The following is a 24,045-nucleotide window of genomic DNA, read 5'->3' on the forward strand; positions in this document are numbered from 1 at the left end:
AGGCAACAGCTATTCTTCCTGGTGTTTATTATGGATTCCCATTAGTTCCTGCCAAGGCAGCTGCTACGCTTCCTGGGGTTTATTTTGGATTCCCATTAGTTCCTGCCAAGGCAGCAGCTCCTCTTCCTGTGGTTTATTATGGTTCCCCATTAGTTCCTGCCAAGGCAGCAGCTACTCTTCCTGGGGTTTATTATGGATCCCCATTAGTTCCTGCCAAGGCAGCAGCTACTCTTCCTGGGGTTTATTATGGATCCCCATTATTTTCTGCCGAGGCAGCAGCTACTCTTCCTGGGGTTTATTATGGATCCCCATTAGTTCCTGCCGAGGCAGCAGCTACTCTTCCTGGTGTTTATTATGGATGCCCATTAGTTCCTGCCAAGGCAGCAGCTCCTCTTCCTGGGGTTTATTAAGGATCCCCATTAGTTCCTGCCAAGGAAGCAGCTACTCTTCCTGGGTTTATTATGGATCCCCATTAGTTCCTGCCGAGGCAGCAGCTACTCTTCCTGGGTTTTATTTTGGATTCCCTTTAGTTCCTGCCAAGGCAGCAGCTACTCTTCCTGGGGTTTATTATGGATCCCCATTAGTTCCTGCCAAGGCAGCAGCTCCTCTTCCTGGGGTTTATTAAGGATCCCCATTAGTTCCTGCCAAGGAAGCAGCTACTCTTCCTGGGTTTATTATGGATCCCCATTAGTTCCTGCCAAGGCAACAGCTATTCTTCCTGGTGTTTATTATGGATCCCCATTAGTTCCTGCCAAGGCAACAGCTATTCTTCCTGGTGTTTATTATGGATCCTCATTAGTTCCTGCCAAGGCAGCTGCTCCTCTTCCTGGGGTTTATTATGGTTCCCCATTAGTTCCTGCCAAGGCAGCAGCTACTCTTCCTGGGGTTTATTATGGATCCCCATTAGTTCCTGCCAAGGCAGCAGCTACTCATCCTGGGGTTTATTATGGATCCCCATTATTTTCTGCCGAGGCAGCAGCTACTCTTCCTGGGGTTTATTATGGATCCCCATTAGTTCCTGCCGAGGCAGAAGCTACTCTTCCTGGTGTTTATTATGGATCCCCTTTAGTTCCTGCCAAGGCAGCAGCTACTCTTCCTGGGTTTTATTTTGGATTCCCATTAGTTCCTGCCAAGCCAGCAGCTACTCTTCCTGGGGTTTATTATGGAATCCCATTAGTTCCTGCCAAGGCAGCAGCTCCTCTTCCTGGGGTTTATTAAGGATCCCCATTAGTTCCTGCCAAGGAAGCAGCTACTCTTCCTGGGTTTATTATGGATCCCCATTAGTTCCTGCCAAGGCAACAGCTATTCTTCCTGGTGTTTATTATGGATCCCCATTAGTTCCTGCCAAGGCAACAGCTATTCTTCCTGGTGTTTATTATGGATCCCCATTAGTTCCTGCCAAGGCAGCTGCTCCTCTTCCTGGGGTTTATTATGGTTCCCCATTAGTTCCTGCCAAGGCAGCAGCTACTCTTCCTGGGGTTTGTTATGGATCCCCATTAGTGTTTATTATGGATCCCCATTAGTTCCTGCCAAGGCAGCAGCTACTCTTCCCGGTGTTTATTATGGATCCCCATTAGTTCCTGCCAAGGCAGCAGCTCCTCTTCCTGGGGTTTATTATGGTTCCCCATTAGTTCCTGCCAAGGCAGCAGCTACTCTTCCTGTGGTTTATTATGGATCCCCATTAGTTCCTGCCAAGGCAGCAGCTACTCTTCCTGGGGTTTATTATGGATCCCCATTAGTGTTTATTATGGATCCCCATTAGTTCCTGCCAAGGCAGCAGCTACTCTTCCTGGGGTTTATTAAGGATCCCCATTAGTTCCTGCCAAGGCAGCAGCTACTCTTCCTGGGGTCCAGCAAAATCAAGGCAGCTTACATAATTTTAAAAACACACTCACAGATTTCACAACACTCTGTGTGCCTTCAGGCCCCCAATATATTTATTACAGAATACACAACACACTGTGTGCCCTCAGGCCCCTACTCCACCACTACCACATATCTACAGTACTAAATGTATGTGTGTGTATAGTGCGTATGTTATCGTGTGTGTGTGTGCATGTGTCTGTACCTGTGTGTGTCTCTTCACAGTACCAGCTGTTCCATAAGGTGTATTTTGATCTGTTTTTTAAATCTGATTCTACTGTTGCATCAGTTACCTGATGTGGAATAGAGTTCCATGTAGTCATGGCTCTATGTAGTACTGTGGAATAGAGTTCCATGTAGTCATGGCTCTATGTAGTACTGTGGAATAGAGTTCCATGTAGTCATGGCCCTATGTAGTACTGTGCACCTCACCATAGTCTGTTCTGTACTTGGGGACTGTGAAGAGACCTCTGGTGGCATGTCTTGTGGGGTATGCATTTTTATCCGAGCTGTGTGCCAGCAGTTCAAACAGACAGCTCGCTACCTTCAGCTTGTCAACACTTCATACAAAAACACGTAATGAGGAAGTCAAATCTCTCTTCCACTTTGAGCCATGAGAGATTGACATGCTTGTCATCAATGTTACTTTTTAAACCACAACATCAAAGAGATGGGTCTATATGAACTGTTATTAGTGACCATGTATTTCTAGGACCTGGTATTTATATAAAGGCAGGTCTGAAGCCAGTGGTTAAGGTCAGAACCATGTATTTCTAGGACCTGGTATTTATATAAAGGCAGGTCTGAAGCCAGTGGTTAAGGTCAGAACCATGTATTTCTAGGACCTGGTATTTGTATAAGGACAGGTCTGAAGACAGTGGTTAAGGCCTGAACCATGTATTTCTAGGACCTGGTATTTGTATAAGGACAGGTCTGAAGCCAGTGGTTAAGGTCAGAACCATGTATTTCTAGGACCTGGTATTTATATAAAGGCAGGTCTGAAGCCAGTGGTTAAGGTCAGAACCATGTATTTCTAGGACCTGGTATTTATATAAAGGCAGGTCTGAAGCCAGTGGTTAAGGCCTGAACCATGTGTTTCTAGGACTTGGTATTTGTATAAAGGCAGGCCTGAAGCCAGTGGTTAAGGTCAGAACCATGTATTTCTAGGACCTGGTATTTGTATAAGGACAGGTCTGAAGACAGTGGTTAAGGCCTGAACCATGTATTTCTAGGACCTGGTATTTGTATAAGGACAGGTCTGAAGCCAGTGGTTAAGGTCAGAACCATGTATTTCTAGGACCTGGTATGTATATAAGGACAGGTCTGAAGCCAGTGGTTAAGGTCAGAACCATGTATTTCTAGGACCTGGTATTTGTATAAGGACAGGTCTGAAGCCAGTGGTTAAGGCCGGTGTAGCTTGATGACTTCCTCCAGCTTCATGGCAGTCTTCAGGTCTCCCTGGACCTTGAGTCGCCCAGTGGAGTAGGCTGCGAAGGGTCGTAGGGTTCCCTCGAACATAGCCAGCAGGTCCTGGTCCGTCATACTGAGGGTGACGTCTGGTACCTGGCCCTCTGGAGGGGACCCTGGTCCGGCTGAGCCACTACCTACACACAGAGGAGGAGGGGAACTCACTGTTAGTTTGTTACTCTGTTACTCTGTTAGTCTGTTACTCTGAAATGCAGTTTGGACACAAAAGCAACATATCTGACAGAGATGATGGGATAACGACTTACTAAATACAGACTAAGCCCTAAACTAGAAAGCATGTTAAATCCTATTGAAAGTTATCTTTCATGAGGGACGAATGTGTCTGGGGAAACTGGCCCTAAAAAGGTTTATCTTATAAAACACACAGGCCGGAGGGATAGAGACTGTTACCATAACTACAGAGGTCAAGTCATTTGCTTTATATGACAAAGGAGGGCCAAAGAATATGTTTGCAAAACAATGTTACGCCAGTTTCCCAGACCTAGAAGAAATCATCATCGGAGAATGCTTTTTGTCCAGGAAACCCGGCCCTATAAGACTCTATAGAATGACAGTTTGTCGTTGTCTCACCTTGGCTGAGGTCTACGTAATAGCTTGTCTGTTGTCCGTCAGGCGATTGGAGGAGGAACAGGAAGCAGGCTCCCACCTGACTGACCAGAGACTCTGAGAGGAGAAGGCCCTCGTACAGTTCCAGCACTGACATGGGCCTGGTTACAGCTCCGGTACGACTTATAGCCAGGGGAGCACTGCTCACCTCGTCTGAGAAGCTGATGCTGTCCTCTGAGGACACAGAGATACAGATAAGCTGATGCTGTCCTCTGAGGACACAGAGATACAGATAAGCTGATGCTGTCCTCTGAGGACACAGAGATACAGATAAGCTGATGCTGTCCTCTGAGGACACAGAGATACAGATAAGCTGATGCTGTCCTCTGAGGACACAGAGATACAGATAAGCTGATGCTGTATAGTAAAAATAAAATGTCAAACTTGAATGAGTAGGTGTGCACAAACTTTTGACTGGTACTGTATATATATATATATATATATATATACAGTGGGGAGAACAAGTATTTGATAACCTGCAAAATCGGCAGGGTTTCCTACTTACAAAGCATGTAGAGGTCTGTAATTTTTATCATAGTTACACTTCAACTGTGAGAGACAGTAACCTAAAACAAAACTACAGAAAATCACATTGTATGATTTTTAAGTAATTAATTTGCATTTTATTGCATGACATAAGTATTTGATCACCTACCAATCAGTAAGAATTCCGGCTCTCACAGACCTGTTAGTTTTTCTTTAAGAAGCCCTCCTGTTCTCCACTCATTACCTGTATTAACTGCACCTGTTTGAACTCGTTACCTGTATAAAAGACACCTGTCCACACACTCAATCAAACAGACTCCAACCTCTCCACAATGGCCAAGACCAGAGGGCTGTATAAGGGCATCAGATATCAAATTGTAGACCTGCACAAGGCTAGGATGGGCTACAGGACAATAGGCAAGCAGCTTGGTGAGAAGGCAACAACTGTTGGCGCAATTATTAGAAAATGGAAGAAGTTCAAGATGACGGTCAATCACCCTCGGTCTGGGGCTCCATGCAAGATCTCACCTCGTGGGGCATCAATGATCATGAGGAAGGTGAGGGATCAGCCCAAAACTACACGACAGGAGCTGGTCAATGACCTGAAGAGAACTGGGACCACAGTCTCAAAGAAAACCATTAGTAACACACTACGCCGTCATGGATTAAAATCCTGCAGCACACGCAAGGTCCCTCTGCTCAAGCTAGCGCATGTCCAGGCCCGTCTGAAGTTTGCCAATGACCATCTGGATGATCCAGAGGAGGAATGGGAGAAGGTCATGTGGTCTGATGAGACAAAAATAGAGCTTTTTGGTCTAAACTCCACTCACTGTGTTTGGAGGAAGAAGACGGATGAGTACAACCCCAAGAACACCATCCCAACCGTGAAGCATGGAGGTGGAAACATCATTCTTTGGGGATGCTTTTCTGCAAAGGGGACAGGACAACTGCACCGTATTGAGGGAAGGATGGTTGGGGCCATGTATCACGAGATCTTGGCCAACAACCTCCTTCCCTCAGTAAGAGCATTGAAGATGGGTCGTGGCTGGGTCTTCCAGCATTACAATGACCCGAAACACACAGCCAGGGCAACTAAGGAGTGGCTCCGTAAGAAGCATCTCAAGGTCCTGGAGTGGCCTAGCTAGTCTCCAGATCTGAACCCAATAGCAAATCTTTGAAGGGAGCTGAAAGTCCATATTGCCCAGCGACAGCCCCGAAACCTGAAGGATCTGGAGAAGGTCTGTATGGAGGAGTGGGCCAAAATCCCTGCTGCAGTGTGTGCAAACCTGGTCAACAACTACAGGAAATGATCTCAGGTATGATCTCTGTAATTGCAAAAAAAGGTTTCTGTACCAACTATTAAGTTCTGCTTTTCTGATGTATCAAATACTTATGTCATGCAATAAAATGCTAATTAATTACTTAAAAATCATTGTTGTTTTTGATTCCGTCTCTCACAGTTGAAGTGTACCCATGATCAAAATTACAGACCTCTACATGCTTTGTAAGTAGGAAAACCTGCAAAATCGGCAGTGTATCAAATACTTGTTCTCCCCACTGTGTATATATATATATATATATATAAGTTTGGACACACCTCCTGAGTGGCGCAGCGGTCAAAGGCACTGCATCTCAGTGTTAGAGGTGTCAGGGTAGGCCGTCATTGTAAATAATAATATGTTCTTAACTGACTTGTCTAGTTACTGACTATGACTGGTCCACCTAGCTATCTGGAGATGAATGTACTGACTATGACTGGTCCACCTAGCTATCTGGAGGTGAATGTACTGACTATGACTGGTCCACCTAGCTATCTGAAGGTGAATGTACTGACTATGACTGGTCCACCTAGCTATCTGGAGATGAATGTACTGACTATGACTGGTCCACCTAGCTATCTGGAGATGAATGTACTGACTATGACTGGTCCACCTAGCTATCTGCAGATGAATGTACTGACTATGACTGGTCCACCTAGCTATCTGAAGATGAATGTACTGACTATGACTGGTCCACCTAGCTATCTGGAGATGAATGTACTGACTATGACTGGTCCACCTAGCTATCTGCAGATGAATGTACTGACTATGACTGGTCCACCTAGCTATCTGAAGATAGGTCCATTGTGACTGTACCTGTCCTAACCATGGGAGCTCCATTGTGACTGTGTTACTGTACCTGTCCTAACTAGGGGAGCTCCATTGTGACTGTGTTACTGTACCTGTCCTAACCAGGGGAGCTCTATTGTAACTGTACCTGTCCTAACCAGGGTAGCTCTATTGTTACTGCACCTGTCCTAACCAGGGGAGCTCCATTGTTACTATGTGACTGTACCTGTCCTAACCAGGGTAGCTATATTGTTACTCTACCTGTCCTAACCAGGGGAGCTCCATTGTTACTATGTGACTGTACCTGTCCTAACCAAGGGAGGTCCATTGTGACTGTACCTGTCCTAACCAGGGGGGCTCCATTGTTACTATGTAACTGTACCTGTCCTAACCAGGGGAGGTCCATTGTTCGTATGTGACTGTACCTGTCCTAACCAGGGGGGCTCCATTGTTACTATGTTACTGTACCTGTCCTAACCAGGGGAGGTCCATTGTTACTAAGTGACTGTACCTGTCCTAACCAGGGGAGGTCCATTGTTACTATGTGACTGTACCTGTCCTAACCAGGGGGGCTCCATTGTTACTATGTTACTGTACCTGTCCTAACCAGGGGAGGTCCATTGTTACTATGTGACTGTACCTGTCCTAACCAGGGGGGCTCCATTGTTACTATGTTACTGTACCTGTCCTAACCAGGGGAGGTCCATTGTTACTATGTGACTGTACCTGTCCTAATCAGGGGAGGTCCATTGTGACTGTACCTGTCCTAACCAGGGGGGCTCCATTGTTACTATGTAACTGTACCTGTCCTAACCAGGGGAGGTCCATTGTTCGTATGTGACTGTACCTGTCCTAACCAGGGGGGCTCCATTGTTACTATGTTACTGTACCTGTCCTAACCAGGGGAGGTCCATTGTTACTATGTGACTGTACCTGTCCTAACCAGGGGAGGTCCATTGTTACTATGTGACTGTACCTGTCCTAACCAGGGGGGCTCCATTGTTACTATGTTACTGTACCTGTCCTAACCAGGGGAGGTCCATTGTTACTATGTGACTGTACCTGTCCTAACCAGGGGGGCTCCATTGTTACTATGTTACTGTACCTGTCCTAACCAGGGGAGGTCCATTGTTACTATGTGACTGTACCTGTCCTAATCAGGGGAGGTCCATTGTTACTATGTGACTGTACCTGTCCTAACCAGGGGAGGTCCATTGTGACTGTACCTGTCCTAACCAGGGGAAGTCCATTGTGACTGTACCTGTCCTAACCAGGGGAGCTCCATTGTTACCGCCAGCCATATTGCCCAGGAAGTGCATAGCCAGTTGTTGTATGGGTCCGGCCAGGCCCTCGAGACCAGGAATAGAGGGGGGTAGGATGACCGAGCCAGGCCCAGATGAATGGTCCTCTGGGGGCTTCAGGACAGCACCTACAGTCAGCTCCACCCTGTCTACCTCCAGACCCCAGGGCTTGGTCATCTCATTGATGTCCATCTGGGGAAAAAAGGTTAAGAAACCACGGTGATTTCACATCCTCTCTCCTTCTATAAAACACTTTGTAGGAGAGGACCTAAACGGAGGAACTGCAATGGGTTTTCAGAAGGAGGCGAGGAGAGAGGAAGTGAGGGAAGATGGAGAGAGGGAACATCCACTTCAACGGTACAAGAGATGTTATGAGTACTAACTTACCAAGATACAGTGACCCTAACAGATTAGATGATAACTGTGACCTGATGCATATTAGGGCTGGGCGATAAGACTGTATTTTACTATTTATCAGTTTGGCTTTTCACTTGACCTTCTATAACGGTATTTCAATGTTTGGTTTGTTAAATGTGATATTGCTACGTCAAAGATTATGGATATACTGACAAGATACATGTCTCTCAACCCTGACAATGGGAATCATTGTCCACAAAGCGGCACGGAGTGCTGTCTAGCTCCCGCCTATCCTTTCTTTGGATTGGTGGATACATCTCAATATTATAATTATTATTATTTTAGTTTTTTATATTTGATGAGGGTTGTTGAGGTCAACCGTCTGTTTTCAATGGAGAGAGACGCTATGATACTAACCTCATACCATTTCTCTGGCTACGTGAAGTAGCTAAGAGAAAACATTTAATGTAGCCAAAGATTATAGGGTCCCTTAGAAAACGCTGACCAACACTTTGGTTCCTACCCCTGTTACAATAACTCCTCCCTGGCATTTTCATTTGTTGTCATGTCAAACACTGTATTCAAAGTGCCCTCTATAATATTCTAACTATAGAATTAGAATTAATCATTATATTTCCAACAGTTCATCCAAGAGTTTTGATCTAAATCGCATTTGCAATATTAGGTTAAAAAATAAAACCTAGATTTATTTGCCCATATCTTGCAGCCCTGTGTGGCAGTGTGGAAATGATCTCAGATGAGTGCAGGAAATACAGAAATGAATGAAAATGCTGAAATCTTTTTGGGGTTGAAGTTTAATTGAACAAGATGGGTAAATGGTAAGTTAGTCTAACTATCCAGCTATTTAAACCTGTAGTATGGATGGATGTAGATACGCAGACCCACGAGCCACTGCAGTTTTTTGTGGTCTCACACCCCTTCAAAGTTGCCCATCCCTGCTATAAACCAATCAGAATGGAGAAAGACCCATTGAAATCACTTAGAATGTTATGTGTTGTCACCCCAGGGTAACATAAAACTGTCATAAATGTGAAAAATAATGTGAAATTATATTTTTGCCATATCGCCCAGCACTAATGCATATTAAGTGTTATATTTAAATACACGGAACAAAAATATAAATGCAACATGTTAAGAGTTGGTCTCATATTTCATGAGCTGAAATAAAATATCCCTGAAATATTCTGTAAGCACAAAAAGCTTCTTTCTCTAACATTTTGGCCCCAAATTTGTTTACATCCCTGTTCGTGAGCATTTCTCCTTTGCCCAGATAATCCATCCACCTGAAAGGTGTGGCGTATCAAGAAGCTGATTAAAAATCATAATCATTTCATAGGTGCACCTTGTGCTGGGGACAATAAAAGGCCACTCTAAAATGTGCCGTTTTGTCACACAAAACAATGCCACAGATGTCTCAATTTGAGGGAGCGTGCATTTGGCAGTACATTCAACCTGCCACACAACCACAGACCACGTGTATGGCATCATGTGGGCGAGCGATTTGCTGATGTCAACGTTATGAACAGAGTGCCCCATACCGTGACGAGATCCTGAGACCCATTGTCGTGCCATTCATCCTCCCATCACCTCATGCTTCAGCATGATAATGCACGGCCCCATGTTGCAAGGATCTGTACACAATTCCTGGAAGCTGAAAATGTCCCAGTTCTTCCATGGCCTGCATACTCACCAGACATGTCACCCATTGAGCATGTTTGGGATGCTCTGGATCGACGTGTACAACAGCGTGTTCCAATTCCCACCAATATCCAGTAACTCAGCAGCCATTGAAGAGGAGTGGGACAACACAGGCCACGATCAACAGCCTGATCAACTCTATGTGAAGGAGATGTGTCGCGCTGCATGAGGCAAATGGTCACACTAGATACTGACTGGTTCTCTGATCCACACCAGATACTGACTGGTTTTCTGATCACACCAAATACTGACTGGTTTTCTGATCCACACCCCTACCTTTTTATTAAAGGTATCTGTGACCAACAGATGCATATCTGTATTCTCAGTCATGTGAAATCCATAGATTAGGGCCTAATACATTTATATAAATTGACTGATTTCCTCATGTGAACTGTAACTCAGTAAAAATCTCTGAAAATTGTTGCATGTTGAGTTGCTATTTTTGTTCAGTGAATGATGTGTACTGCTGCCTCACCCCAAGGTATTCTCCCAGTTTGATTATCTCAGTCTGAATCTCCCTGACGCTCTTCCTGCCCAGGCTGGTTGTCATGGCGTTGTGGGCAGTGAGGCGTGTGGAGGCGTTAAGATCCTGAACCGACACCACTGACATCACCGGGCTCCAGATACGGAACTGGATATCTGCCCCTACAGACACCACACCTCCGTCCCTGGTAGTAACCTGTTTATACCGCAGCAGAGAGAGGGTTATAACTGTTATAGAGAGGGTTATAACTGTTATAGAGAGGGTTATAACCGTTATAGAGAGGGTTATAACTGTTATAGAGAGGGTTATATAACTGGATATCTGCCCCTACAGACACCATACCTCCGTCCCTGGTAGTAACCTGTTTATACCGCAGCAGAGAGAGGGTTATAACTGTTATAGAGAGGGTTATAACTGTTATAGAGAGGGTTATAACTGTTATAGAGAGGGTTATAACTGTTATAGAGAGGGTTATAACTGTTATAGAGAGGGTTATAACTGTTATAGAGATTATAACTGTAATAGAGAGGGTTATAACTGTTATAGAGAGGGTTATAACTGTTATAGAGATTATAACTGTAATAGAGAGGGTTATAACTGTTATAGAGAGGGTTATAACTGTTATAGAGATTATAACTGTAATAGAGAGGGTTATAACTGTTATAGAGATTATAACTGTAATATAGAGGGTTATAACTGTTATAGAGAGGGTTATAACTGTTATAGAGATGGTTATAACTGTTATAGAGAGAGTTATATAACTAGATATCTGCTCCTACAGACACCACACCGCCGTCCCTGGCAGGGACCTGTGTCAGTGCTCTGTAGTGGTGACCTGTAGATGTGTTGGTGTGGAGTAGTGGTGACCTGTAGATGTGTTGGTGTGGAGTAGTGGTGACCTGTAGATGTGTTGGTGTGGAGTAGTGGTGACCTGTAGATGTGTTGGTGTGGAGTAGTGGTGACCTGTAGATGTGTTGGTGTGGAGTAGTGGTGACCTGTAGTGGTGACCTGTAGATGTGTTGGTGTGGAGTAGTGGTGACCTGTAGTGGTGACCTGTAGATGTGTTGGTGTGGAGTAGTGGTGCTCTGTAGTGGTGACCTGTAGTGGTGACCTGTAGATGTGTTGGTGTGGAGTAGTGGTGACCTGTAGTGGTGACCTGTAGATGTGTTGGTGTGGAGTAGTGGTGACCTGTAGTGGTGACCTGTAGATGTGTTGGTGTGGAGTAGTGGTGACCTGTAGTGGTGACCTGTAGATGTGTTGGTGTGGAGTAGTGGTGACCTGTAGATGTGTTGGTGTGGAGTAGTGGTGACCTGTAGATGTGTTGGTGTGGAGTAGTGGTGACCTGTAGATGTGTTGGTGTGGAGTAGTGGTGACCTGTAGTGGTGACCTGTAGATGTGTTGGTGTGGAGTAGTGGTGACCTGTAGTGGTGACCTGTAGATGTGTTGGTGTGGAGTAGTGGTGACCTGTAGATGTGTTGGTGTGGAGTAGTGGTGACCTGTAGTGGTGACCTGTAGATGTGTTGGTGTGGAGTAGTGGTGACCTGTAGTGGTGACCTGTAGATGTGTTGGTGTGGAGTAGTGGTGACCTGTAGATGTGTTGGTGTGGAGTAGTGGTGACCTGTAGTGGTGACCTGTAGATGTGTTGGTGTGGAGTAGTGGTGACCTGTAGTGGTGACCTGTAGATGTGTTGGTGTGGAGTAGTGGTGACCTGTAGATGTGTTGGTGTGGAGTAGTGGTGACCTGTAGATGTGTTGGTGTGGAGTAGTGGTGACCTGTAGATGTGTTGGTGTGGAGTAGTGGTGACCTGTAGATGTGTTGGTGTGGAGTAGTGGTGACCTGTAGTGGTGACCTGTAGATGTGTTGGTGTGGAGTAGTGGTGACCTGTAGTGGTGACCTGTAGATGTGTTGGTGTGGAGTAGTGGTGACCTGTAGATGTGTTGGTGTGGAGTAGTGGTGACCTGTAGATGTGTTGGTGTGGAGTAGTGGTGACCTGTAGTGGTGACCTGTAGATGTGTTGGTGTGGAGTAGTGGTGACCTGTAGTGGTGACCTGTAGATGTGTTGGTGTGGAGTAGTGGTGACCTGTAGTGGTGACCTGTAGATGTGTTGGTGTGGAGTAGTGGTGACCTGTAGATGTGTTGGTGTGGAGTAGTGGTGACCTGTAGATGTGTTGGTGTGGAGTAGTGGTGACCTGTAGATGTGTTGGTGTGGAGTAGTGGTGACCTGTAGTGGTGACCTGTAGATGTGTTGGTGTGGAGTAGTGGTGACCTGTAGATGTGTTGGTGTGGAGTAGTGGTGACCTGTAGTGGTGACCTGTAGATGTGTTGGTGTGGAGTAGTGGTGACCTGTAGTGGTGACCTGTAGATGTGTTGGTGTGGAGTAGTGGTGACCTGTAGATGTGTTGGTGTTGAGTAGTGGTGACCTGTAGTGGTGACCTGTAGATGTGTTGGTGTGGAGTAGTGGTGACCTGTAGTGGTGACCTGTAGATGTGTTGGTGTGGAGTAGTGGTGACCTGTAGTGGTGACCTGTAGATGTGTTGGTGTGGAGTAGTGGTGACCTGTAGATGTGTTGGTGTGGAGTAGTGGTGACCTGTAGTGGTGACCTGTAGATGTGTTGGTGTGGAGTAGTGGTGACCTGTAGATGTGTTGGTGTGGAGTAGTGGTGACCTGTAGTGGTGACCTGTAGATGTGTTGGTGTGGAGTAGTGGTGACCTGTAGATGTGTTGGTGTGGAGTAGTGGTGACCTGTAGTGGTGACCTGTAGATGTGTTGGTGTGGAGTAGTGGTGACCTGTAGATGTGTTGGTGTGGAGTAGTGGTGACCTGTAGATGTGTTGGTGTGGAGTAGTGGTGACCTGTAGATGTGTTGGTGTGGAGTAGTGGTGACCTGTAGTGGTGACCTGTAGATGTGTTGGTGTGGAGTAGTGGTGACCTGTAGATGTGTTGGTGTGGAGTAGTGGTGACCTGTAGTGGTGACCTGTAGATGTGTTGGTGTGGAGTAGTGGTGACCTGTAGTGGTGACCTGTAGATGTGTTGGTGTGGAGTAGTGGTGACCTGTAGATGTGTTGGTGTGGAGTAGTGGTGACCTGTAGTGGTGACCTGTAGATGTGTTGGTGTGGAGTAGTGGTGACCTGTAGTGGTGACCTGTAGATGTGTTGGTGTGGAGTAGTGGTGACCTGTAGATGTGTTGGTGTGGAGTAGTGGTGACCTGTAGATGTGTTGGTGTGGAGTAGTGGTGACCTGTAGTGGTGACCTGTAGATGTGTTGGTGTGGAGTAGTGGTGACCTGTAGTGGTGACCTGTAGATGTGTTGGTGTGGAGTAGTGGTGACCTGTAGATGTGTTGGTGTGGAGTAGTGGTGACCTGTAGTGGTGACCTGTAGATGTGTTGGTGTGGAGTAGTGGTGACCTGTAGTGGTGACCTGTAGATGTGTTGGTGTGGAGTAGTGGTGACCTGTAGTGGTGACCTGTAGATGTGTTGGTGTGGAGTAGTGGTGACCTGTAGATGTGTTGGTGTGGAGTAGTGGTGACCTGTAGTGGTGACCTGTAGATGTGTTGGTGTGGAGTAGTGGTGACCTGTAGTGGTGACCTGTAGATGTGTTGGTGTGGAGTAGTGGTGACCTGTAGTGGTGACCTGTAGATGTGTTGGTGTGGAGTAGTGGTGACCTGTAGTGGTGACCTGTAGATGTGTTGGTGTGGAGTAGTGGTGACCTGTAGATGTGTTGGTGTGGAGTAGTGGTGACCTGTAGTGGTGACCTGTAGATGTGTTGGTGTGGAGTAGTGGTGACCTGTAGATGTGTTGGTGTGGAGTAGTGGTGACCTGTAGATGTGTTGGTGTGGAGTAGTGGTGACCTGTAGTGGTGACCTGTAGATGTGTTGGTGTGGAGTAGTGGTGACCTGTAGTGGTGACCTGTAGATGTGTTGGTGTGGAGTAGTGGTGACCTGTAGTGGTGACCTGTAGATGTGTTGGTGTGGAGTAGTGGTGACCTGTAGATGTGTTGGTGTGGAGTAGTGGTGACCTGTAGATGTGTTGGTGTGGAGTAGTGGTGACCTGTAGATGTGTTGGTGTGGAGTAGTGGTGACCTGTAGATGTGTTGGTGTGGAGTAGTGGTGACCTGTAGATGTGTTGGTGTGGAGTAGTGGTGACCTGTAGATGTGTTGGTGTGGAGTAGTGGTGACCTGTAGATGTGTTGGTGTGGAGTAGTGGTGACCTGTAGTGGTGACCTGTAGATGTGTTGGTGTGGAGTAGTGGTGACCTGTAGATGTGTTGGTGTGGAGTAGTGGTGACCTGTAGATGTGTTGGTGTGGAGTAGTGGTGACCTGTAGTGGTGACCTGTAGATGTGTTGGTGTGGAGTAGTGGTGACCTGTAGATGTGTTGGTGTGGAGTAGTGGTGACCTGTAGATGTGTTGGTGTGGAGTAGTGGTGACCTGTAGATGTGTTGGTGTGGAGTAGTGGTGACCTGTAGATGTGTTGGTGTGGAGTAGTGGTGACCTGTAGATGTGTTGGTGTGGAGTAGTGGTGACCTGTAGATGTGTTGGTGTGGAGTAGTGGTGACCTGTAGATGTGTTGGTGTGGAGTAGTGGTGACCTGTAGTGGTGACCTGTAGATGTGTTGGTGTGGAGTAGTGGTGACCTGTAGATGTGTTGGTGTGGAGTAGTGGTGACCTGTAGTGGTGACCTGTAGATGTGTTGGTGTGGAGTAGTGGTGACCTGTAGTGGTGACCTGTAGATGTGTTGGTGTGGAGTAGTGGTGACCTGTAGATGTGTTGGTGTGGAGTAGTGGTGACCTGTAGTGGTGACCTGTAGATGTGTTGGTGTGGAGTAGTGGTGACCTGTAGATGTGTTGGTGTGGAGTAGTGGTGACCTGTAGATGTGTTGGTGTGGAGTAGTGGTGACCTGTAGATGTGTTGGTGTGGAGTAGTGGTGACCTGTAGATGTGTTGGTGTGGAGTAGTGGTGACCTGTAGTGGTGACCTGTAGATGTGTTGGTGTGGAGTAGTGGTGACCTGTAGTGGTGACCTGTAGATGTGTTGGTGTGGAGTAGTGGTGACCTGTAGTGGTGACCTGTAGATGTGTTGGTGTGGAGTAGTGGTGACCTGTAGATGTGTTGGTGTGGAGTAGTGGTGACCTGTAGTGGTGACCTGTAGATGTGTTGGTGTGGAGTAGTGGTGACCTGTAGTGGTGACCTGTAGATGTGTTGGTGTGGAGTAGTGGTGACCTGTAGATGTGTTGGTGTGGAGTAGTGGTGACCTGTAGTGGTGACCTGTAGATGTGTTGGTGTGGAGTAGTGGTGACCTGTAGATGTGTTGGTGTGGAGTAGTGGTGACCTGTAGATGTGTTGGTGTGGAGTAGTGGTGACCTGTAGATGTGTTGGTGTGGAGTAGTGGTGACCTGTAGTGGTGACCTGTAGATGTGTTGGTGTGGAGTAGTGGTGACCTGTAGATGTGTTGGTGTGGAGTAGTGGTGACCTGTAGTGGTGACCTGTAGATGTGTTGGTGTGGAGTAGTGGTGACCTGTAGTGGTGACCTGTAGATGTGTTGGTGTGGAGTAGTGGTGACCTGTAGATGTGTTGGTGTGGAGTAGTGGTGACCTGTAGTGGTGACCTGTAGATGTGTTGGTGTGGAGTAGTGGTGACCTGTAGTGGTGACCTGTAGATGTGTTGGTGTGGAGTAGTGGTGACCTGTAGATGTGTTGGTGTGGAGTAGTGGTGACCTGTAGATGTGTTGGTGTGGAGTAGTGGTGACCTGTAGTGGTGACCTGTAGATGTGTTGGTGTGGAGTAGTGGTGACCTGTAGTGGTGACCTGTAGATGTGTTGGTGTGGAGTAGTGGTGACCTGTAGTGGTGACCTGTAGATGTGTTGGTGTGGAGTAGTGGTGACCTGTAGATGTGTTGGTGTGGAGTAGTGGTGACCTGTAGTGGTGACCTGTAGATGTGTTGGTGTGGAGTAGTGGTGACCTGTAGTGGTGACCTGTAGATGTGTTGGTGTGGAGTAGTGGTGACCTGTAGTGGTGACCTGTAGATGTGTTGGTGTGGAGTAGTGGTGACCTGTAGATGTGTTGGTGTGGAGTAGTGGTGACCTGTAGTGGTGACCTGTAGATGTGTTGGTGTGGAGTAGTGGTGACCTGTAGTGGTGACCTGTAGATGTGTTGGTGTGGAGTAGTGGTGACCTGTAGTGGTGACCTGTAGATGTGTTGGTGTGGAGTAGTGGTGACCTGTAGTGGTGACCTGTAGATGTGTTGGTGTGGAGTAGTGGTGACCTGTAGTGGTGACCTGTAGATGTGTTGGTGTGGAGTAGTGGTGACCTGTAGATGTGTTGGTGTGGAGTAGTGGTGACCTGTAGATGTGTTGGTGTGGAGTAGTGGTGACCTGTAGTGGTGACCTGTAGATGTGTTGGTGTGGAGTAGTGGTGACCTGTAGTGGTGACCTGTAGATGTGTTGGTGTGGAGTAGTGGTGACCTGTAGTGGTGACCTGTAGATGTGTTGGTGTGGAGTAGTGGTGACCTGTAGATGTGTTGGTGTGGAGTAGTGGTGACCTGTAGATGTGTTGGTGTGGAGTAGTGGTGACCTGTAGATGTGTTGGTGTGGAGTAGTGGTGACCTGTAGATGTGTTGGTGTGGAGTAGTGGTGACCTGTAGATGTGTTGGTGTGGAGTAGTGGTGACCTGTAGTGGTGACCTGTAGATGTGTTGGTGTGGAGTAGTGGTGACCTGTAGATGTGTTGGTGTGGAGTAGTGGTGACCTGTAGATGTGTTGGTGTGGAGTAGTGGTGACCTGTAGATGTGTTGGTGTGGAGTAGTGGTGACCTGTAGATGTGTTGGTGTGGAGTAGTGGTGACCTGTAGATGTGTTGGTGTGGAGTAGTGGTGACCTGTAGATGTGTTGGTGTGGAGTAGTGGTGACCTGTAGATGTGTTGGTGTGGAGTAGTGGTGACCTGTAGATGTGTTGGTGTGGAGTAGTGGTGACCTGTAGATGTGTTGGTGTGGAGTAGTGGTGACCTGTAGATGTGTTGGTGTGGAGTAGTGGTGACCTGTAGATGTGTTGGTGTGGAGTAGTGGTGACCTGTAGATGTGTTGGTGTGGAGTAGTGGTGACCTGTAGATGTGTTGGTGTGGAGTAGTGGTGACCTGTAGATGTGTTGGTGTGGAGTAGTGGTGACCTGTAGATGTGTTGGTGTGGAGTAGTGGTGACCTGTAGATGTGTTGGTGTGGAGTAGTGGTGACCTGTAGATGTGTTGGTGTGGAGTAGTGGTGACCTGTAGATGTGTTGGTGTGGAGTAGTGGTGACCTGTAGATGTGTTGGTGTGGAGTAGTGGTGACCTGTAGTGGTGACCTGTAGATGTGTTGGTGTGGAGTAGTGGTGACCTGTAGTGGTGACCTGTAGATGTGTTGGTGTGGAGTAGTGGTGACCTGTAGATGTGTTGGTGTGGAGTAGTGGTGACCTGTAGATGTGTTGGTGTGGAGTAGTGGTGACCTGTAGATGTGTTGGTGTGGAGTAGTGGTGACCTGTAGATGTGTTGGTGTGGAGTAGTGGTGACCTGTAGATGTGTTGGTGTGGAGTAGTGGTGACCTGTAGATGTGTTGGTGTGGAGTAGTGGTGACCTGTAGATGTGTTGGTGTGGAGTAGTGGTGACCTGTAGATGTGTTGGTGTGGAGTAGTGGTGACCTGTAGATGTGTTGGTGTGGAGTAGTGGTGACCTGTAGTGGTGACCTGTAGATGTGTTGGTGTGGAGTAGTGGTGACCTGTAGATGTGTTGGTGTGGAGTAGTGGTGACCTGTAGATGTGTTGGTGTGGAGTAGTGGTGACCTGTAGATGTGTTGGTGTGGAGTAGTGGTGACCTGTAGATGTGTTGGTGTGGAGTAGTGGTGACCTGTAGATGTGTTGGTGTGGAGTAGTGGTGACCTGTAGATGTGTTGGTGTGGAGTAGTGGTGACCTGTAGATGTGTTGGTGTGGAGTAGTGGTGACCTGTAGATGTGTCAGTGCTCTGTAGTGGTGACCTGTAGATGTGTTGGTGTGGAGTAGTGGTGACCTGTAGATGTGTTGGTGTGGAGTAGTGGTGACCTGTAGTGGTGACCTGTAGATGTGTTGTTGTGGAGTAGTGGTGACCTGTAGTGGTGACCTGTAGATGTGTTGGTGTGGAGTAGTGGTGACCTGTAGTGGTGACCTGTAGATGTGTTGGTGTGGAGTAGTGGTGACCTGTAGTGGTGACCTGTAGATGTGTTGGTGTGGAGTAGTGGTGACCTGTAGATGTGTTGGTGTGGAGTAGTGGTGACCTGTAGATGTGTTGGTGTGGAGTAGTGGTGACCTGTAGATGTGTTGGTGTGGAGTAGTGGTGACCTGTAGTGGTGACCTGTAGATGTGTTGGTGTGGAGTAGTGGTGACCTGTAGTGGTGACCTGTAGATGTGTTGGTGTGGAGTAGTGGTGACCTGTAGTGGTGACCTGTAGATGTGTTGGTGTGGAGTAGTGGTGACCTGTAGTGGTGACCTGTAGATGTGTTGGTGTGGAGTAGTGGTGACCTGTAGATGTGTTGGTGTGGAGTAGTGGTGACCTGTAGATGTGTTGGTGTGGAGTAGTGGTGACCTGTAGATGTGTTGGTGTGGAGTAGTGGTGACCTGTAGTGGTGACCTGTAGATGTGTTGGTGTGGAGTAGTGGTGACCTGTAGATGTGTTGGTGTGGAGTAGTGGTGACCTGTAGTGGTGACCTGTAGATGTGTTGGTGTGGAGTAGTGGTGACCTGTAGTGGTGACCTGTAGATGTGTTGGTGTGGAGTAGTGGTGACCTGTAGTGGTGACCTGTAGATGTGTTGGTGTGGAGTAGTGGTGACCTGTAGTGGTGACCTGTAGATGTGTTGGTGTGGAGTAGTGGTGACCTGTAGTGGTGACCTGTAGATGTGTTGGTGTGGAGTAGTGGTGACCTGTAGTGGTGACCTGTAGATGTGTTGGTGTGGAGTAGTGGTGACCTGTAGTGGTGACCTGTAGATGTGTTGGTGTGGAGTAGTGGTGACCTGTAGTGGTGACCTGTAGATGTGTTGGTGTGGAGTAGTGGTGACCTGTAGATGTGTTGGTGTGGAGTAGTGGTGACCTGTAGATGTGTTGGTGTGGAGTAGTGGTGACCTGTAGATGTGTTGGTGTGGAGTAGTGGTGACCTGTAGTGGTGACCTGTAGATGTGTTGGTGTGGAGTAGTGGTGACCTGTAGATGTGTTGGTGTGGAGTAGTGGTGACCTGTAGATGTGTTGGTGTGGAGTAGTGGTGACCTGTAGATGTGTTGGTGTGGAGTAGTGGTGACCTGTAGTGGTGACCTGTAGATGTGTTGGTGTGGAGTAGTGGTGACCTGTAGTGGTGACCTGTAGATGTGTTGGTGTGGAGTAGTGGTGACCTGTAGTGGTGACCTGTAGATGTGTTGGTGTGGAGTAGTGGTGACCTGTAGATGTGTTGGTGTGGAGTAGTGGTGACCTGTAGATGTGTTGGTGTGGAGTAGTGGTGACCTGTAGTGGTGACCTGTAGATGTGTTGGTGTGGAGTAGTGGTGACCTGTAGTGGTGACCTGTAGATGTGTTGGTGTGGAGTAGTGGTGACCTGTAGTGGTGACCTGTAGATGTGTTGGTGTGGAGTAGTGGTGACCTGTAGTGGTGACCTGTAGATGTGTTGGTGTGGAGTAGTGGTGACCTGTAGTGGTGACCTGTAGATGTGTTGGTGTGGAGTAGTGGTTATTTAGGGCACTATAATTTACATTTGAGTCCTTTAGCAGACAGTCAGAACTAAAAACAGCAGTTTGATTTGTACCCTGCACATCATTAATGTTTGAGCTAGATTGCGTGTGTGTGTGCGTGTACCTGGCATGGAGGGATGTTGAAGGCCCGGGTTCGTAGGTCAACTCTCTGCCATTGGTCAATAAGAGGCAGAAGCAACACCACTCCTGGCCCTTTAGGAGGACGTACTCTACCCAGACGAAACACTACGATGCGCTGGTAGTTAGGGACAACCTGTAGGACAGATATTCCTGTTAATAAATCAACAGAGATAGTGTGTTCCCTTCAGTACGAACCAGCCTGATATGGGGAAGGTTAGTGTGTTACCTTCAGTACGAACCAGCCTGATATGGGGAAGGTTATGAAGGTGCAGATATAGACCATGAAGCAGACAATAACATTGCAGATCCAGGACAGCCATCCCTGAGTGGAGTCTGGAGAATAGAAAAGAGATGTTAGGTTTGATCTTGGAGCTAATCAAATACATTTGAGAAAATACGAACCAGTCCATCACAGTCTACCTAATCATAATTATAAATAGTGTAGAGAACGGATGGAGCGGGTGTTCTGCGTGAACGCATTGTCACCAATATCGCTACACTGCCCACCGCTAACGGGAAGGCTCGTGCCCGCATGCTACAACTTTCTTTCAAGCCACTTCACATGTCCGCATACGCGTTGCGTTGGCCTCCCGCCATCCTACTTCTGACACCAATGTAGCAAACAGGGGGGAATGGGAAACGAACCTTGGTCTCGAGTATAGCGTGGATCACTACTACAATACAGTACTTGCATACCAAGCTAACATATGACAGCTGTTGTTGCAAGAAGAAATTGCTAGAAAAAACTGAGCAACGATGTGTTAGGTAGTTAGTACCGACGTTGTATGTAACGTTATCTAACTAACGAGTCGTGCATGCATTTAGCCAATACGTACCACTGTAGTCGTTGTCTCTAACATTGGGGATGTAGTCAAACGAATGTCCTTTATGATGGTGGAATGGAGATTGGACGAAGCTTTCTGTCGCCACGAACAACCCCGGTTTGGCTGTGATCAAATCTCGTTGCGGTAGAGACTGATATCCAGACGCTTTATTATACATTGTCCTGTAACCTTTAACGCTCAATAACGACCTCACTAAATAAGTTAAATATGTGTGTATTTATGGACAAAATCATGGCATTAAATATATGTTTTAACGGTCAAATTATCGATTTTTTTTGTATGTATTTTGCTGGCAAGCAAGTGCGTTTACTTCCGTGTTTACCTGTTGCTCGGCTGGAGGGCAAAGTGCAGCTTGAGGAGAGAGTTAGGAATACACTGCCATCTAGCGGACGGCTGGTCTGTGTTCCGGTCTAACGTTACACTCCTTGTTCTCTGTGCTCCACCAAACATGGCACTGCACTTCCATAACTTAAGTTTACTTTTAGTAACTTCATTTTAGGACAAAATCAATAAAGCCTTCACTGATACTCACGGCCCCGCACCCTCCTTTCGTTTGTCCTGTACTTATTTTTCTATTGTTTCTATCCTATTGGCCCGTTCAAGAAGATATCTGCATATTTCCGTTAGGGAACGCCTACTCTGTGTGCAATAATTCAATTAACCTTTACACTCCTTTTAAACAACTTGAGCAAAGATTAAAGTCTAATGTAGTCCACTCTGTTCATATCAGATTCTAGTTTTGGGAACAGAAAACTGTATTGTGATACAAATGTTTAATCGATGAGAATATGTGCAGAATTTCAGCCAAAATCGATCTCCTTCCATCTTGTCCCACTGCCGGACACTGGGCTTCCTCTCACTGCCATAATAATGATGATGGTGAGTGGAAACGCCAAGCGGATGCTTCACATTTATACATCCGGTGAAATATCTGTCTCATCGTTCTATCTGTGGCTGAACGTTTTCACCGCCTCCCACGCCATGTTCGCGCTGCCCAACGGTCCCTCGCCATTTGTCACCGCTTTCCTTCCATTGAAAATGAATGTGAAGCGGTGTTTCACCGTGTCGGTACACGCTTCACCTCTTCCTCTCTGCGGAAACTAGCGAGCGAACCAGCGTCCCTCAGTCTCACTATATGTAGAACATGTATCTGATGCTGTCTGGTCAGAAACAGTATGACATGCCCCTTATGTCCAGACGGTATCAGATATATGGTCTACACGGAGACAGAGCTGTTTCGCTCTCTCGGATGCTTTATCTGAGATGGAGTCTTTCTCGGTCAAATACATTAGAAATAAATACATTATCTGGATGGGCAAGGAGGTACGATAGGGCGGACAAGGACTCATAGGCCCCGTCCATAAATCCGGCCATGTACTGGTATAGCCAGGTGCATGATGAGATTATTATGGACAAAAGTGCAAAATTCATTTTACTTGTCGAATGGCGGCTAAGCATCGACAATCATGTCACCAGAATAAGACCCTTGATATTTATTGAAAGGAGCATCAACCTCATCTCTGTGCACTTTCACCACCCAGTGAAGTGAATCATCATTTATTGAATTTGTAGCCTAATAAACTGCATGCTTTCCTACGATGTGATGGCATTTTTTAAAATCAGAAAAGTACTTTTTTTGCATAAAAAATGTCTTACATAAAAAGGTTGGATGGAAACCTGGTTGATGTCAAGCCATTTACAGGATGCTGGAATTATACACTATATTCCAAAATCATGTGCATTAATATTAGAGTCATGTTGTATATATGTTGAATATTCCAGGTGTATTATACTTCTTCGCCACAAGATGGGGACATTGAGTCATTTTTCAGGTTCACTTTATACATCTTGAATACTAAAATGGATGATGGTTTATTATGATGTTGTGAATGTGAGATTACACATGGAAACAATTTATTTTATTATAGTAAATTAGGAATTATTAGAAATGGTTAAATCCACAATATGATCACAATGATCTTGTTAGACATTTCGATAGTTGTTTTGTTTGTTGGCATATTATACGGCAGATTGATGGAGAATTGCTGTGGGAGTGCTATTTATATCCCGTCGACTAATGATCATTCATCCATGCTGCGTGTGTCCCGTCATTGCAGCGTTGGAAATAAATTAACTAGTTAAATAAAGGTTCAATTTAAAAATAAAAAAAATCCATCCATTGCTCCTTCCTGTGTTGCCTCACTGACTTGAGGGACGGGACCAGGCTTTGTGGGAAAGGGCATTGTAATGCTGAAACAGGAAAGGGAGAGGGAATTGTAATGCTGAAACAGGAAAGGGAGAGGGCATTGTAATGCTGAAACAGGAAAGGGAGGGGGCATTGTAATGCCGAAACAGGAAAGGGAGAGGGCATTGTAATGCTGAAACAGGAAAGGGCCTTTTCGAACCTGTTCCCACAAAGTTGAAAGCACAGAATCGACTAGAATGTCATTGTTTGCTGCAGCGTTAAGATTTCACCCTTCATTGGAACTAAGGGGCCTAGACCATTATTCCTCCTCCACCAAACTTTACAGTTTACACTATGCATTGGGGCAGATAGCGCTCTCATGGCATCTGCCAAACCCAGAAACCAGATGGTGAAACATGATTAATCACTCCAGAGAACGCGTTTCCAATGGCGAGGAGCTTTACACCACTCCAGCTGATGCTTGGCATTACGCATGGTGACCTTAGGCTTGTGTGCGGCTGCTCGGCCGTGGAAACCCATTTCATGAAACTCCAGACGAACAGTTCTTGTGCTGACGTTGCTTCCAAAGGAAGTTTGGAACTCGGTAGTGAGTGTTGCAACCGAGGACAGATTAATTTTACACGGTCCTGTTTTGTGAGATGGTGTGGCCTACCACTTCTTGGCTGAGTCATTGTTGCACCTAGAAGTTTCCACTTCACAATAACAGCACTGACAGTTGACCGGCGCAGCTCTAGCAAGACAG

At 46.6% G+C, this 24,045-nt stretch overlaps 1 protein-coding gene across 1 annotated transcript; it reads right to left on the reverse strand.

Moving 5' to 3' along the window:
* Positions 1-1,911: 1,911 nt before the first annotated feature.
* On the reverse strand, positions 1,912-22,299 carry stoml1 (stomatin (EPB72)-like 1). Its single transcript, XM_036969035.2, has 7 exons — positions 21,089-22,299; positions 20,479-20,585; positions 20,236-20,385; positions 10,404-10,607; positions 7,813-8,044; positions 3,922-4,131; positions 1,912-3,467 (listed from the first exon to the last, which is right to left on the reverse strand). The coding sequence occupies exons 1-7, from the start codon at positions 21,252-21,254 to the stop codon at positions 3,265-3,267; spliced, it is 1,272 nt and encodes a 423-aa protein (XP_036824930.2). The 5' UTR covers positions 21,255-22,299; the 3' UTR covers positions 1,912-3,264.
* Positions 22,300-24,045: the final 1,746 nt, after the last annotated feature.

The sequence above is a fragment of the Oncorhynchus mykiss genome, chromosome 4 (assembly GCF_057628025.1).
Source record: "Oncorhynchus mykiss isolate SJ-2025 chromosome 4, ASM5762802v1, whole genome shotgun sequence".
Lineage (NCBI taxonomy): Eukaryota > Metazoa > Chordata > Actinopteri > Salmoniformes > Salmonidae > Oncorhynchus > Oncorhynchus mykiss.